This window comes from Bombina bombina, chromosome 3 (assembly GCF_027579735.1).
Source record: "Bombina bombina isolate aBomBom1 chromosome 3, aBomBom1.pri, whole genome shotgun sequence".
NCBI classification, from domain to species: domain Eukaryota; kingdom Metazoa; phylum Chordata; class Amphibia; order Anura; family Bombinatoridae; genus Bombina; species Bombina bombina.
The window spans coordinates 362,579,045-362,597,762 of NC_069501.1; the positions used below are offsets into that span (position 1 = coordinate 362,579,045).

General features: G+C 38.5%; 1 protein-coding gene across 1 annotated transcript in view; it reads right to left on the reverse strand.

Moving 5' to 3' along the window:
- CASK (calcium/calmodulin dependent serine protein kinase) overlaps positions 1–18,718 on the reverse strand; it is a gene marked incomplete in the record, with an annotated part of 883,427 nt that overhangs the window by 390,663 nt on the left and 474,046 nt on the right. The window contains 1 exon segment of the mRNA XM_053706489.1: positions 3,286–3,474. Coding sequence (XP_053562464.1) covers positions 3,286–3,474 — 189 coding nt within the window.

Consider the following 18,718-nt stretch of genomic DNA (forward strand, 5'->3'; position numbering starts at 1 on the left):
TAGCGACAGGGACAATGCATGAAATTGGTTGTAGAAGGTAACCCTGCTGAACAAACATCTTTTTAAGCAAACCTTCTAATTTTTTATCCATAGGATCTTTGAAAGCACAACTATCCTCTATGGGTATAGTGGTGCGTTTGTTTAAAGTGGAAACCGCTCCCTCGACCTTGGGGACTGTCTTTATAAGTCCTTTCTGGGGTCGACCATAGGAAACAATTTTTTAAATATGGGGGGAGGGACGAAAGGAATACCGGGCCTTTCCCATTCTTTATTAACAATGTCCGCCACCCGCTTGGGTATAGGAAAAGCTTCTGGGAGCCCCGGCACCTCTAGGAACTTGTCCATTTTACATAGTTTCTCTGGGATGACCAACTTGTCACAATCATCCAGAGTGGATAATACCTCCTTAAGCAGAATGCGGAGATGTTCCAACTTAAATTTAAATGTAATCACATCAGGTTCAGCTTGTTGAGAAATGTTCCCTGAATCAGTAATTTCTCCCTCAGACAAAACCTCCCTGGCCCCATCAGACTGGGTTAGGGGCCCTTCAGAAATATTATTATCAGCGTCGTCATGCTCTTCAGTATCTAAAACAGAGCAGTCGCGCTTACGCTGATAAGTGTTCATTTTGGCTAAAATGTTTTTGACAGAATTATCCATTACAGCCGTTAATTGTTGTATAGTAAGGAGTATTGGCGCGCTAGATGTACTAGGGGCCTCCTGAGTGGGCAAGACTCGTGTAGACGAAGGAGGGAATGATGCAGTACCATGCTTACTCCCCTCACTTGAGGAATCATCTTGGGCATCATTGTCATTGTCACATAAATCACATTTATTTAAATGAATAGGAATTCTGGCTTCCCCACATTCAGAACACAGTCTATCTGGTAGTTCAGACATGTTAAACAGGCATAAACTTGATAACAAGGTACAAAAAACGTTTTAAAATAAAACCGTTACTGTCACTTTAAATTTTAAACTGAACACACTTTATTACTGCAATTGCGAAAAAACATGAAGGAATTGTTCAAAATTCACCAAATTTTCACCACAGTGTCTTAAAGCCTTAAAAGTATTGCACACCAAATTTGGAAGCTTTAACCCTTAAAATAACGGAACCGGAGCCGTTTTTAACTTTAACCCCTTTACAGTCCCTGGTATCTGCTTTGCTGAGACCCAACCAAGCCCAAAGGGGAATACGATACCAAATGACGCCTTCAGAAAGTCTTTTCTAAGTATCAGAGCTCCTCTCACATGCGACTGCATGCCGGTGCGCAACACCGGCGCGAAAATGAGGCTCTGCTTATGCTTTGGGAAAGCCCCTAAAGAATAAGGTGTCTAAAACAGTGCCTGCCGATATTATTATATCAAAATACCCAGATAAAATGATTCCTCAAGGCTAAATATGTATTTAATAATGAATCGATTTAGCCCAGAAAAAGTCTACAGTCTTAATAAGCCCTTGTGAAGCCCTTATTTACGATCGTAATAAACATGGCTTACCGGATCCCATAGGGAAAATGACAGCTTCCAGCATTACATCGTCTTGTTAGAATGTGTCATACCTCAAGCAGCAAGAGACTGCTCACTGTTCCCCCAACTGAAGTTAATTGCTCTCAACAGTCCTGTGTGGAACAGCCATGGATTTTAGTGACGGTTGCTAAAATCATTTTCCTCATACAAACAGAATTCTTCATCACTTTTCTGTTTCTGAGTAAATAGTACATACCAGCACTATTTCAAAATAACAAACTCTTGATTGAATAATAAAAACTACAGTTAAACACTAAAAAACTCTAAGCCATCTCCGTGGAGATGTTGCCTGTACAACGGCAAAGAGAATGACTGGGGTAGGCGGAGCCTAGGAGGGATCATGTGACCAGCTTTGCTGGGCTCTTTGCCATTTCCTGTTGGGGAAGAGAATATCCCACAAGTAAGGATGACGCCGTGGACCGGACACACCTATGTTGGAGAAAAATAATCAAGAATAGTATTAAAAAATTACAGTATTCATGAAATATTTTTGCCTGCTTTTCTTATATTTACTTCACAAAATTTGAGTTGGTTTATATCCTTAGGAAACACAAACCACAATTCATGAGCATGTGTCCATAACCAAACTTTAAGCCATAAACATTTTTTTTTGCATTCTTTTGTTAGTCTATTATGATACTTTGATGGGTTTATTACTTATTTAACATTCATTTTAGGAAGAATTGTGTTTCTCCTTAAAAAGTGTGCATAAAAGTATATATGTGTATGTATTCCACCTGGTCACAATCCTTTAAGCATAAGTCAGTTTTGTATTCATTGTTTGAATTTGCCATCATTGCACTGAATATAGTTCCTTGTAATATGCACAGGGTCAATTCATCTTAAAAAAGAGATCCTTGTAGAAACCAGATCATTTTTTGTGAGTGTACATTTTCCAAACAGGTTAGGCGTTTACTCTAAAGAAGAAACATCAAGTAATAAAATCAACCACTTAGAAGAATCCATGAAGAAGTTCTCGGATAAAGGATACTCACAGTTAGTGAGGTAACCCTCTCAGATTAGGTCTACACTTGCCTTACAGAACTGAGGTCTCTACACTAAGTAGAAACTTTATGTTAAAAAAATAAAAACAAATCATTGCCTGTAACTCTTATTGTTTTATTGAACCTTTAGGTACTTTAATAGTTATATTGTTCTTATATATAGTTAACCACATATTATTTATTGGTATACACAGACTTGTAGCTGCTGCCCTGATATCTTCTATTTTGTCATTATTGCTATCAAGGTGTCATCAAGGAAACAGACCAAATTATATACAGCAGCCCTTGTCACGAACCCTAGCGCAACATACATAGTTTATAAACAGTGGTGACACTTGTTTATATAGTATTCATTGCTTGCGACAAGTACAGATTTGAAGGTCAGTTATATATTAGCAATTTATTTATTTAATATGCTTACAGGCCAATGTGAAAATGTGTCTCTCAACATAAAAATCTTGGACAACTTTGGCAGTGAATTTGCAATAAGAAAAAAAAAAATGATTACATGAACTGTCTGTTTCCCGATTTTAATAGTTCTTCATCTGCCAGCTGCAGATGGAGAGGAAGGAAGGATTGACTTCTTAAGAACATTAAAGCTAATTAATACAGTATATATATATATATATATATATATATATATATATATATATATTATATATATATATATAAAAATATATAAATACTTAAAACAGGATGGAGGTAACCTTGGTGATTAAAAAAGCTGCAAAATAATATTATTACTTACCATTGGTTCGTCTGTATTTTTCTGGAACTGTACTAAACGGACTCGTGTAACATTTTCCATATCCATGTCCCCGTTTGCACTTTCTGGAGAATCTCCGTTTAGGTAGGGAGATGTTGGAGGTGGCGTAACTCTTAGTGCTTCGTCACTGTAAACTTCATGGGCAACCACATCATGAGTTTGTAGTAAGGCCTAGGATTTAAAAACAAAGTTAAGTAACTGTAAGTAAATACTTTACCTACTCTACTGGGTAGAATTTAATCTGAAAAAACTTTTATTCTATTTTTTTATGTCAGTGGTACTCATAATATGAGATGCTTGCATGACAAAGTACGTAAAAGCCAAAAAAAACCCCAGAGAACCTGGAAAGCAAATGCTAAACTTTAATTCTGCCTGAAGGACTGAACAAAAAGAATAGTTATCAAGCAGGAGAAAGGGGCATCTTTATGCTGCCTTAAAGGGGGGACTACTGTTTGTTGATAAGTGTTTCCAGAGTGAGTCACAACACAATGTATACATGAATGAAGGAGCAATGTACACATTTAGAAAGCAAAACAACACACAATCTTGAGGATATAACAGAAGAAAATCTGCATATTTTTAAAGTAAAAAATAAATAAAATAGCAGCACTGATTTCTAGAATGTTATTATACAGAGTATTTTCATGTGGATATAATTTCTCAATCTGCTCCTCAACCTATTACACTTATCTCTAGGTACAACAAGCCATAGTGGTGTCTGGAGATTGCATCTGTTCTACAATCTCTTTTCTGTTGCAGCAATTGGGTGAGATGTGACTGTCTAGAATAAGAAGCAGTAATAAATATAGTTCACTTTATTTTAATACCATTAACTACATGACTGTAATAAAGCCTTAAAAGAGCTGTTAATCAGTGTAACATATGATATAAGAGTACACTGTAGTAATGTATATTAGCAAGATAATAGATTGTTGCTAGATGATAGGAGCTAGCCTGATAATATATGAATGTTTAAAAGCCTCTCGTGGGGATATTACAATGCTGGCTGCTGTTACCTATATTCTTATCAATCTTACTCCACGTAAAGTATAACAAAGGTGACACCTTCAATAATATGAGGGTATAGACCCAATATTTTGCGTGTGTGTGTTTGTGTGTGTGTGTGTGTGTGTGTGGGGGGGGGGGGGGTATAAGGATCCCCTAGAAAGGGTTTGGTCAGCTGTTGATGGCTCAAACTAGTGTGATTCTATCGCCTCACCCTGGGGAGAGAATATAAAACTGTCTAAGTGCAAGCTAAGATGGTACACATAAAAAGGAGGAATATAACTCTAATCATATAAAATTGAGCTGTAGAAAGGAGACCGGTGGTTCCATGGCATTTACAGAGATTAGACCAAGCGTGATACCTAGTATATGTATCCAATTGCAGGCTGACACTAAGAGCGCCTAATGTGTGTGTACATGTAATAGGAGCTAAATAAAAGGAGAATAGGAGTGGGAATACTATTAAACAAAAACAGATTATAGACAAAGTGTGTGTAATCAACTGCATTTCAATAAGATTGCTGTCCAATTAACTTAAAAATCATCATTGGCACATGTATAGCAAGCGTGATATAGTTATAGATATGGTCCCTTCTTGTGGATTCCTGTGTATTTACAGTAGAAACGTTATCCTATCCCAGTTCAAATGTCCATGAGCACTGAGGGTTGGAGAGAAGGATGCCAGCGAATATGAAGTTCTAATCCCATCAAGCCTGTCAGAACTAAAGAGCGAAGTCAAACTACTGAGCACACAAAGGGGGATTCACAATTTCTGATCATCTCCGGATCGGAGTATCGGTTCTTCTTTTGTCTCAGGTGGTCAGCCGCAACCACACAGACTAGTAGAGATCTCTCTACTTGTGTTCAGGCAGAATAGGCGTGGTTGCAGAAATGAGTGACTTTATAGCCTGCTCAGCTTTTTGTAACTTTTTGTGAGTGGTTTCTCTGTAGATAGCGTGTGGTTTTGAGCAGGCTCTATCTTAAAGAAAAAGGACTATATCTCGCTCTACTATAGTTGCCATTTTAGGTTCTGTGCTCTCACTCAATAGATCGGGCCCCTGCTAGGAATATTAGTTGGGCGAAGTTGCTGCCCATTTGTTGAGCCAGGGTGGCCAAGAGGTTTTGAATAAACTTATGAAGCATCTCACCCATGTTTAAGCCAGTTCTACCATCTATTGTCAGCAGTTTAGTAGACTGCTTTACCCGGCGTACCAAGGTGGGGGGGGATAGAGTTGATGACACAGAGCCGCCGACTCACCTAGCAAACTGTCCAGATTAGAGCTCCCAAGGGTGCGATCGTCATACAAGTGATATCAATTGATGCAGTAGTGCTTCGCGCTGTGGATTTCGATTATTAGAATTCTGTATTCTTAATTTTTTAGACTATCGGCGGATTGTCTATTGAGTAACATGAGCTTCTAACTTTGCGACTGTATTGAGTAACACAAGCTTTTAACTTTGCGATTGTATTGAGTAACAGGAGCTTCTAACTTTGTGTCTGGTTATAGCTGCCGCCCGGACACGCCCCCCAGCTATTGTTTATTTTAATATAACAGTACTGGCTGTGCAAAGCTGGGGAATGGGTGGTAAAGCCATTATCCATCTTTTTAAACAATAAAAAATTTGGAGTAGACGGTCCCTTTAAAATAAATTGTGTTGGTTGTGCAAAACTGGGGAATGGGTAATAAAGGGATTATCTATCTTTTTAAACAATAACAATTTTGGAGTAGACTGTCCCTTTAACAACAACAATTTAGATTGACTAAAACATTATAGGTTTAACATGTAATGGGAAATAAAAGGTATGTGGAAATTTCCAAACCAAAGCTTGACAATGCTCTACCAATGAAGCGTCTGCCTGGAAAGCACATGAAGAAGAGAAAGCTTTGTTAGAGTGTGCCCTGAACCCATCTGGAACATGAACCGCTTTTATGCATATAGGCATCAGATATGGCCTGGACAATTCAATTAGAAATGGTAGTTCTGCCAAGTGCAAAACCTTGACAAGGACCTTGAGAAATAGCAAGCAGTGTTTTAAATGTCCTAGTAATCTGGGCCCATTTAAGATATATGTGAAGACGAACTACATTCAATCTGTATTGAGTCCTTTTCTGTATGGACTGCTTTCTGGACAGAAAGATGACAAAAACCACATACCCAACTACTGGAAGATAAATTGGAATCCAGTATAAGGCTTGGAGTTCTAAAACTTACCCAATTAACATGAGAAAACAGTTTTCAAAGTGAAGAACCAGAACGACACCATGTTTAATGGTTCAACATGTGGTTCAAGCATAGCATCCAAAATTAACGGGAGATGTTTGGAAAAACAAATGAAAAGCTCTTGAGCCCACTTGACAATAGAAATAAGAGAGATGGCCTTCAGAGTCTGAAGACTAAGATCTTACAGATAACCCACATGCAGGAACTCTAACAAGAGAAATATCTGAAGTAGAGACCCCTCTGGCCAAAAACATAATTTATGTAAGAACTTACCTGATAAATTCATTTCTTTCATATTGGCAAGAGTCCATGAGCTAGTGACATATGGGATATACAATCCTACCAGGAGGGGCAAAGTTTCCCAAACCTCAAAATGCCTATAAATACACCACTCACCACACCCACAATTCAGTTTAACGAATAGCCAAGCAGTGGGGTGATAAAGAAAGGAGTAGAAAGCATCAACAAAGGAAATTTGGAAATAATTGTGCTTTATACAAAAAATCATAACCACCATAAACAGGGTGGGCCTCATGGACTCTTGCCAATATGAAAGAAATGAATTTATCAGGTAAGTTCTTACATAAATTATGTTTTCTTTCATGTAATTGGCAAGAGTCCATGAGCTAGTGACATATGGGATATCAATACCCAAGATGTGGAGTCTTCCACTCAAGAGTCACTAGAGAGGGAGGGAATAAAAATAAAAACAGCCATATTTCGCTGATAAAATTAATCCACAACCCAAAAAATAAGTTTATTTTCATTTTTGAAAGAAAAAAACTTAAATCAAAAAGCAGAAGAATCAAACTGAAACAGCTGCCTGAAGAACTTTTCTACCAAAAACTGCTTCCGAAGAAGCAAATACATCAAAACGGTAGAATTTAGTAAATGTATGCAAAGAGGACCAAGTCGCCGCTTTGCAAATCTGATCAACTGAAGCTTCATTCTTAAAAGCCCACAAAGTGGAGACTGATCTAGTAGAATGAGCTGTAATTCTCTGAGGCGAGGGCCTGACCCGACTCTAAATAAGCTTGATGAATCAAAAGTTTCAACCAAGAAGCCAAAGAAATAGCAGAAGCCTTCTGACCTTTCCTAGGACCAGAAAATAAAACAAATAGACTGGAAGTATTCCTGAAATCTTTAGAAGCTTCCACATAATATTTCAAAGCTCTTGCCACATCCAAAGAATGTAAGGATCTCTCCAAAGAATTCTTAGGATTAGGACACAAGGAAGGGACAACAATTTCTCTACTAATGTTGTTAGAATTCACAACCTTAGGTAAAAATTGAAAAGAAGGCCGCAAAACTGCCTTATCCTGATGAAAAAACATAATTTATGTAAGAACTTACCTGATAAATTCATTTCTTTCATATTAGCAAGAGTCCATGAGCTAGTGACGTATGGGATATACATTCCCACCAGGAGGGGCAAAGTTTCCCAAACCTCAAAATGCCTACAAATACACCCCTCACCACACCCACAATTCAGTTTAACGAATAGCCAAGAAGTGGGGTGATAAAAAAGTGCGAAAGCATATAAAATAAGGAATTGGAATAATTGTGCTTTATACAAAAATCATAACCACCACAAAAAAGGGTGGGCCTCATGGACTCTTGCTAATATGAAAGAAATGAATTTATCAGGTAAGTTCTTACATAAAATATGTTTTCTTTCATGTAATTAGCAAGAGTCCATGAGCTAGTGACGTATGGGATAATAATTACCCAAGATGTGGATCTTTCCACGCAAGAGTCACTAGAGAGGGAGGGATAAAATAAAGACAGCCAATTCCTGCTGAAAATAATCCACACCCAAAATAAAGTTTAATGAAAAACATAAGCAGAAGATTCAAACTGAAACCGCTGCCTGAAGTACTTTTCTACCAAAAACTGCTTCAGAAGAAGAAAATACATCAAAATGGTAGAATTTAGTAAAAGTATGCAAAGAGGACCAAGTTGCTGCTTTGCAAATCTGATCAATCGAAGCTTCATTCCTAAACGCCCAGGAAGTAGAAACTGACCTAGTAGAATGAGCTGTAATCCTTTGAGGCGGAGTTTTACCAGACTCAACATAGGCAAGATGAATTAAAGATTTCAACCAAGATGCCAAAGAAATGACAGAAGCTTTCTGGCCTTTTCTAGAACCGGAAAAGATAACAAATAAACTAGAAGTCTTTCGGAAAGACTTAGTAGCTTCAACATAATATTTCAAAGCTCTAACAACATCCAAAGAATGTAACGATTTCTCCTTAGAATTCTTAGGATTAGGACATAATGAAGGAACCACAATTTCTCTACTAATGTTGTTGGAATTCACAACTTTAGGTAAAAATTCAAAAGAAGTTCGCAACACTGCCTTATCCTGATGAAAAATCAGAAACGGAGACTCACAAGAAAGAGCAGATAATTCAGAAACTCTTCTGGCAGAAGAGATTGCCAAAAGGAACAAAACTTTCCAAGAAAGTAATTTAATGTCCAATGAATGCATAGGTTCAAACGGAGGAGCTTGAAGAGCCCCTAGAACCAAATTCAAACTCCAAGGAGGAGAAATTGACTTAATGACAGGTTTTATACGAACCAAAGCTTGTACAAAACAATGAATATCAGGAAGATTAGCAATCTTTCTGTGAAAAAGAACAGAAAGAGCAGAGATTTGTCCTTTCAAGGAACTTGCGGACAAACCTTTATCTAAACCATCCTGAAGAAACTGTAAAATTCTTGGAATTCTAAAAGAATGCCAAGAAAAATGATGAGAAAGACACCAAGAAATATAAGTCTTCCAGACTCTATAATATATCTCTCTGGATACAGATTTACGAGCCTGTAACATAGTATTAATCACAGAGTCAGAGAAACCTCTTTGACTAAGAATCAAGCGTTCAATCTCCATACCTTTAAATTTATGGATTTGAGATCCTGATGGAAAAAAGTACCTTGCGACAGAAGGTCTGGTCGTAGCGGAAGAGTCCACGGATGGCAAGAGGCCATCCGGACAAGATCCGCATACCAAAACCTGTGAGGCCATGCCGGAGCTACCAGCAGAACAAACGAGCATTCCTTCAGAATCTTGGAGATTACTCTTGGAAGAAGAACTAGAGGCGGAAAGATATAAGCAGGATGATACTTAGAAAGGAAGTGATAATGCATCCACTGCTTCCGCCTGAGGATCCCGGGATCTGGACAGATACCTGGGAAGTTTCTTGTTTAGATGAGACGCCATCAGATCTATTTCTGGAAGCCCCCATATTTGAACAATCTGAAGAAATACCTCTGGGTGAAGAGACCATTCGCCCGGATGCAACGTTTGGTGACTGAGATAATCCGCTTCCCAATTGTCTATACCTGGGATATGAACTGCAGAGATTAGACAGGAGCTGGATTCCGCCCAAACCAGAATTCGAGATACTTCTTTCATAGCCAGAGGACTGTGAGTCCCTCCTTGATGATTGATGTATGCCACAGTTGTGACATTGTCTGTCTGAAAACAAATGAACGATTCTCTCTTCAGAAGAGGCCAAGACTGAAGAGCTCTGAAAATTGCACGGAGTTCCAAAATATTGATCGGTAATCTCACCTCCTGAGATTCCCAAACTCCTTGTGCCGTCAGAGATCCCCACACAGCTCCCCAACCTGTGAGACTTGCATCTGTTGAAATTACAGTCCAGGTCGGAAGCACAAAAGAAGCCCCCTGAATTAAACGATGGTGATCTGTCCACCACGTTAGAGAGTGTCGTACAATCGGTTTTAAAGATATTAATTGAGATATCTTTGAGTAATCCCTGCACCATTGATTCAGCATACAGAGCTGAAGAGGTCGCATGTGAAAACGAGCAAAGGGGATCGCGTCCGATGCAGCAGTCATAAGACCTAGAATTTCCATGCATAAGGCTACCGAAGGGAATGATTGTGACTGAAGGTTTCGACAAGCTGAAATCAATTTTAGACGTCTCTTGTCTGTTAAAGACAGAGTCATGGACACTGAATCTATCTGGAAACCCAGAAAAGTTACCCTTGTCTGAGGAATCAATGAACTTTTTGGTAAATTGATCCTCCAACCATGATCTTGAAGAAACAACACAAGTCGATTCGTATGAGATTCTGCTAAATGTAAAGACTGAGCAAGTACCAAGATATCGTCCAAATAAGGAAATACCACAATACCCTGTTCTCTGATTACAGACAGAAGGGCACCGAGAACTTTTGTAAAAATTCTTGGAGCTGTAGCTAGGCCAAACGGCAGAGCCACAAACTGGTAATGCTTGTCCAGAAGAGAGAATCTCAGGAACTGATAATGATCTGGATGAATCGGAATATGCAGATAAGCATCCTGTAAATCTATTGTGGACATATAATGCCCTTGCTGAACAAAAGGCAAGATAGTCCTGACAGTTACCATTTTGAATGTTGGTATCCTTACATAACGATTCAATATTTTTAGATCCAGAACTGGTCTGAAGGAATTCTCCTTCTTTGGTACAATGAAGAGATTTGAATAAAACCCCATCCCCTGTTCCAGAACTGGAACTGGCATAATTACTCCAGCCAACTCTAGATCTGAAACACAATTCAGAAATGCTTGAGCTTTCACTGGATTTACTGGGACACGGGAAAGAAAAAATCTCTTTGCAGGAGGTCTCATCTTGAAACCAATTCTGTACCCTTCTGAAACAATGTTCTGAATCCAAAGATTGTGAACAGAATTGATCCAAATTTCTTTGAAAAAACGTAACCTGCCCCCTACCAGCTGAGCTGGAATGAGGGCCGCACCTTCATGTGGACTTAGAAGCAGGCTTTGCCTTTCTAGAAGGCTTGGATTTATTCCAGACTGGAGATGGTTTCCAAACTGAAACTGCTCCTGAGGATGAAGGATCAGGCTTTTGTTCTTTGTTGAAACGAAAGGAACAAAAACGATTATTAGCCCTGTTTTTACCCTTAGATTTTTTATCCTGTGGTAAAAAAGTTCCTTTCCCACCAGTAACAGTTGAGATAGATGGAAAGAAATGGAAAGTAGAGTTGATTTAGAAGCCATATCAGCATTCCAAGTTTTAAGCCATAAAGCTCTTCTAGCTAAAATAGCTAGAGACATAAACCTGACATCAACTCTGATATCAAAAATGGCATCACAGATAAAATTATTAGCATGCTGAAGAAGAATAATAATATTATGAGAATCATGATCTGTTACTTGTTGCGCTAAAGTCTCCAACCAAAAAGTTGAAGCTGCAGCAACATCAGCCAAAGATATAGCAGGTCTAAGAAGATTACCTGAACACAGATAAGCTTTTCTTAGAAAGGATTCAATTTTCCTATCTAAAGGATCTTTAAACGAAGTACCATCTGACGTAGGAATAGTAGTACGTTTAGCAAGGGTAGAAATAGCCCCATCAACTTTAGGGATTTTGTCCCAAAATTCTAATCTGTCAGACGGCACAGGATATAATTGCTTAAAACGTTTAGAAGGAGTAAATGAATTACCCAATTTATCCCATTCTCTGGAAATTACTTCAGAAATAGCATTAGGAACAGGAAAAACTTCTGGAATAACCACAGGAGATTTAAACACCTTATCTAAACGTTTAGAATTAGTATCAAGAGGACCAGAATCCTCTATTTCTAAAGCAATTAGTACTTCTTTAAGTAAAGAACGAATAAATTCCATTTTAAATAAATATGAAGATTTATCAGCATCAATCTCTGAGACAGAATCCTCTGAACCAGAAGAGTCATCAGAATCAGAATGATGATGTTCATTTAAAAATTCATCTGTAGAGAGAGAAGTTTTAAAAGATTTTTTATGTTTACTAGAAGGAGAAATAACAGACATAGCCTTCTTGATGGATTCAGAAACAAAATCTCTTATGTTATCAGGAACATTCTGCACCTTAGATGTTGAGGGAACTGCAACAGGCAATGGTACATTACTAAAGGAAATATTATCTGCTTTAACAAGTTTGTCATGACAATTAATACAAACAACAGCCGGAGGAATAGCTACCAAAAGTTTACAGCAGATACACTTAGCTTTGGTAGTTCCAGCACTAGACAGCGATTTTCCTGAAGCATCTTCTGACTCAGATGCAACGTGAGACATCTTGCAATATGTAAGAGAAAAAACAACATATAAAGCAAAATTGATCAAATTCCTTAAATGACAGTTTCAGGAATGGGAAAAAATGCCAATAAACAAGCTTCTAGTAACCAGAAGCAAAGAAAAAATCAGACTGAAATAATGTGGAGACAAAAGCGACGCCCATATTTTTTGGCGCCAAATAATACGCCCACATTGTTTGGCGCCTAAATGCTTTTTGGCGCCAAAAATGACGCCACATCCGGAACGCCAACATTTTTGGCGCAAAAGGACGTCAAAAAATGACGCAACTTCCGGCGACACATATGACGCCGGAAACAGAAAAGATTTTTTGCGCCAAAAAAGTCCGCGCCAAGAATGACGCAATAAAATGAAGCATTTTCAGCCCCCGCGAGCCTAACAGCCCACAGGGAAAAAAAGTCAAATTTTTAAGGTAAGAAAAAATGATTGATTCAAACGCATTATCCCAAATATGAAACTGACTGTCTGAAAATAAGGAATGTTGAACATTCTGAGTCAAGGCAAATAAATGTTTGAATACATATATTTAGAACTTTATAAATAAAGTGCCCAACCATAGCTTAGAGTGTCACAGAAAATAAGATTTACTTACCCCAGGACACTCATCTACATGTTTGTAGAAAGCCAAACCAGTACTGAAACGAAAATCAGCAGAGGTAATGGTATATAAATAAGAGTATATCGTCGATCTGAAAAGGGAGGTAAGAGATGAATCTCTACGACCGATAACAGAGAACCTATGAAATAGACCCCGTAGAAGGAGATCACTGCATTCAAATAGGCAATACTCTCCTCACATCCCTCTGACATTCACTGCACGCTGAGAGGAAAACCGGGCTCCAACTTGCTGCGGAGCGCATATCAACGTAGAATCTAGCACAAACTTACTTCACCACCTCCATAGGAGGCAAAGTTTGTAAAACTGAATTGTGGGTGTGGTGAGGGGTGTATTTGTAGGCATTTTGAGGTTTGGGAAACTTTGCCCCTCCTGGTGGGAATGTATATCCCATACGTCACTATCTCATGGACTCTTGCTAATTACATGAAAGAAATTATGTTTTCTTTCATGTAATTAGCAAGAGTCCGTGAGCTAGTGACGTATGGGATAATGACTACCCAAGATGTGGATCTTCCACGCAAGAGTCACTAGAGAGGGAGGGATAAAATAAAGACAGCCAATTCCGCTGAAAATAATCCACACCCAAAATAAAGTTTAAATCTTATAATGAAAAAAACTGAAATTATAAGCAGAAGAATCAAACTGAAACAACTGCCTGAAGTACTTTTCTACCAAAAACTGCTTCAGAAGAAGAAAACACATCAAAATGGTAGAATTTAGTAAAAGTATGCAAAGAAGACCAAGTTGCTGCTTTGCAAATCTGATCAACCGAAGCTTCATTCCTAAACGCCCAGGAAGTAGAAACTGACCTAGTAGAATGAGCTGTAATCCTTTGAGGCGGAGTTTTACCCGACTCGACATAAGCATGATGAATTAAAGATTTCAACCAAGATGCCAAAGAAATGGCAGAGGCCTTCTGACCTTTCCTAGAACCGGAAAAGATAACAAATAGACTAGAAGTCTTTCGGAAATTCTTAGTAGCTTCAACATAATATTTCAAAGCTCTAACTACATCCAAAGAATGCAATGATCTTTCCTTAGAATTCTTAGGATTAGGACATAATGAAGGAACCACAATTTCTCTGCTAATGTTGTTAGAATTCACAACCTTAGGTACAAATTTAAAAGAAGTTCGCAACACCGCCTTATCCTGATGAAAAATCAGAAAAGGAGATTCACAAGAAAGAGCAGATAATTCAGAAACTCTTCTAGCAGAAGAGATGGCCAAAAGAAACAAAACTTTCCAAGAAAGTAATTTAATGTCCAATGAATGCATAGGTTCAAACGGAGGATCTTGAAGAGCCCCCAGAACCAAATTCAAACTCCAAGGAGGAGAAATTGACTTAATAACAGGTTTTATACGAACCAAAGCCTGTACAAAACAATGAATATCAGGAAGATTAGCAATCTTTCTGTGAAAAAGAACAGAAAGAGCAGAGATTTGTCCCTTCAAGGAACTTGCAGATAAACCTTTATCCAAACCATCCTGAAGAAACTGTAAAATTCTCGGATTTCTAAAAGAATGCCAGGAAAAATGATGAGAAAGACACCAAGAAATATAAGTCTTCCAGACTCGATAATATATCTTCCTAGATACAGATTTACAAGCCTGTAACATAGTATTAATCACAGAGTCAGAGAAACCTCTTTGACTAAGAATCAAGCGTTCAATCTCCATACCTTTAAATTTAGGGATTTGAGATCCTGATGGTAAAAAGGACCTTGCGACAAAAGGTCTGGTCTTAACGGAAGAGTCCATGGTTGGCAAGAGGCCATCCGGACAAGATCCTCATACCAAAACCTGTGAGGCCATGCTGGAGCCACCAGCAGAAAAAACGAGCATTCCTTCAGAATCTTGGAGATTACTCTTGGAAGAAGAACTAGAGGCGGAAAGATATAGGCAGGCTGATACTTCCAAGGAAGTGACAATGCATCCACTGCTTCCGCCTGAGGATCCCTGGATCTGGACAGATACCTAGGAAGTTTCTTGTTTAGATGAGAAGCCATCAGATCTATTTCTGGAAGTCCCCACATTTGAACAATCTGAAGAAATACCTCTGGGTGAAGAAACCATTCGCCCGGATGTAAGGTTTAGCGACTGAGATAATCCGCTTCCCAATTGTCTATACCTGGGATATGAACCGCAGAAATTAGACAGGAGCTGGATTCCGCCCATACCAGTATTCGAGATACTTCTTTCATAGCCAGAGGACTGTGAGTCCCTCCTTGATGATTGATATATGCCACAGTTGTGACATTGTCTGTCTGAAAACAAATGAACGATTCTCTCTTTAGAAGAGGCCATGACTGAAGAGCTCTGAAAATTGCACGGAGTTCCAAAATATTGATTGGTAATCTCACCTCCTGAGATTGCCAAACCCCTTGTGCTGTCAGAGACCCCCAAACAGCTCCCCAACCTGTCAGACTTGCATCTGTTGAAATTACAGTCCAGGTCGGAAGAACAAAAGAAGCCCCCTGAATTAAACGATGGTGATCTGTCCACCATGTCAGAGAGTGTCGTACAATCGGTTTTAAAGATATAAATTGAGATATCTTTGTGTAATCCCTGCACCACTGGTTCAGCATACAGAGCTGAAGAGGTCGCATGTGAAAACGAGCAAAGGGGATCGCGTCCGATGCAGCAGTCATAAGACCTAGAATTTCCATGCATAAGGCTACCGAAGGGAATGATTGAGACTGAAGGTTTCGACAAGCTGAGATCAATTTTAGATGTCTCTTGTCTGTCAGAGACAGAGTCATGGACACTGAATCTATCTGGAAACCTAAAAAGGTTACCCTTGTATGAGGAATCAATGAACTTTTTGGTAAATTGATCCTCCAACCATGATCTCGAAGAAACAACACAAGTCGATTCGTATGAGATTCTGCTAAATGTGAAGACTGAGCAAGTACCAAGATATCGTCCAAATAAGGAAATACCACAATACCCTGTTCTCTGATTACAGACAGAAGGGCACCAAGAACCTTTGTAAAAATTCTTGGAGCTGTTGCTAGGCCAAACGGCAGAGCCACAAACTGGTAATGCTTGTCTAGGAAAGAGAATCTCAGAAACTGATAGTGATCTGGATGAATCGGAATATGCAGATATGCATCCTGTAAATCTATTGTGGGCATATAATGCCCTTGCTGACCAAAAGGCAGGATAGTCCTTATAGTTACCATTTTGAATGTTGGTATCCTTACATAACGATTCAATATTTTTAGATCCAGAACTGGTCTGAAGGAATTCTCCTTCTTTGGTACAATGAAGAGATTTGAATAAAACCCCAGCCCCTGTTCCAGAACTGGAACTGGCATAATTACTCCAGCCAACTCTAGCTCTGAAACACATTTCAGAAATGCTTGAGCCTTCGCTGGATTTACTGGGACACGGGAAAGAAAAAATCTCTTTGCAGGAGGCCTTATCTTGAAGCCAATTCTGTACCCTTCTGAAACAATGTTCTGAATCCAAAGATTGTGAATTGAATTGATCCAAATTTCTTTGAAAAATCGTAATCTGCCCCCTACCAGCTGGGCTGGAATGAGGGCCGCACCTTCATGTGGACTTGGGAGCTGGCTTTGGTTTTCTAAAAGGCTTGGATTTATTCCAGACTGGAGATGGTTTCCAAACTGATACCGCTCCTGTGGGTGAAGGATCAGGCTTTTGTTCCTTGTTGTGACGAAAGGAATGAAAACCATTATTAGACCTAAATTTACCTTTAGATTTTTTATCCTGTGTTAAAAAAGTTCCTTTCCCTCCAGTAACAGTTGAGATAATAGAATCCAACTGAGAACCAAATAATTTATTAGCCTGGAAAGAAAGGGAAAGCAAAGTTGACTAAGAAGAAATATCAGCATTCCAAGTTTTAAGCCATAAAGCTCTTCTAGCTAAAATAGCTAGACACATATACCTGAGATCAACTCTAATGATATCAAAGATGGCATCACAAATAAAGTTATTAGCATGTTGAAGAAGATTAACAATGCTAGGAGAATTATGATCGGTTACTTGTTGCGCTAAAGCTTCTAACCAAAAAGTTGAAGCTGCAGCAACATCCACTAAAGATATAGCAGGTCTAAGAAGATTACCTGAACATAAGTAAGCTTTTCTTAGAAAGGATTCAATTATCCTATCTAGAGAATCCTTAAAGGAAGTACTATCTGCCGTAGGAATAGTAGTACGTTTAGCAAGAGTGGAGATAGCCCCATCAACCTTAGGGATTTTGTCCCAAAACTCTAATCTGTCAGATGGCACAGGATATAATTGCTTAAAACGTTTAGGAGGAGTAAATGAATTACCCAAATTATTCCATTCCCTGGAGATTACTTCAGAAATAGCATCAGGGACAGGAAAAACTTCTGGAATAACTACAGGAGATTTAAAAACCTTATTTAAACATTTAGATTTAGTATCAAGAGGACCAGAATCCTCTATTTCTAATGCAATTAAGACTTCTTTAAGTAAAGAACGAATAAATTCCATTTTGAATAAATATGAAGATTTATCATCATCAATCTCTGAAACAGAATCCTCTGAACCAGAGGAATCATTATCAGAATCAGAATGATGATGTTCATTTAAAAATTCATCTGAAAAATGAGAAGTTTTAAAAGACCTTTTACGTTTACTAGGAGGAGGAATAACGGACATAGCCTTCTTAATGGATTTAGAAACAAAATCTCTTATGTTAACAGGAACACTCTGAGTATTAGATGTTGATGGAACAGCAACAGGTAATGTAACATTACTAAAGGAAATATTATCTGCATTAACAAGTTTGTCATGACATTCACTACAAACAACAGCTGTAGGAACAGATACCACAAGTTTACAGCAGTACACTTAACTTTGGTAGATCCAGCACCAGGCAGCGACTTTCCAGAAGTATCTTCTGACTCAGGGTCAATCTGGGACATCTTGCAATATGTAATAGAAAAAAACAACATATAAAGCAAAATTGATCAAATTCCTTAAATGACAGTTTCAGGAATGGGAAAAAATGCCAGTGAACAAGCTTCTAGCAACCAGAAGCAATAAATAATGAGACTTAAATAATGTGGAGACAAAAGTGACGCCCAAATTTTTTAGCGCCAAAAAAGACGCCCACATTATTTGGCGCCTAAATGCTAAGTGCCAAACCATAGCTGAGAGTGTCTTAAGTAATGAAAACATACTTACCAAAAGACACCCATCCACATATAGCAGATAGCCAAACCAGTACTAAAACAGTTATTAGTAGAGGTAAAGGTAAATTGAGAGTATATCGTCGATCTGAAAAGGGAGGTAGGAGATGAATCTCTACGACCGATAACGAGAACCTATGAAATAGACCCCAGTTAGGGAAATCATTGTATTCAAATAAGTGATACTCCCTTCACGTCCCTCTGACATTCGCTGTACTGAGAGGAATCAGGCTTCAACAATGCTGAGAAGCGCATATCAACGTAGAAATCTT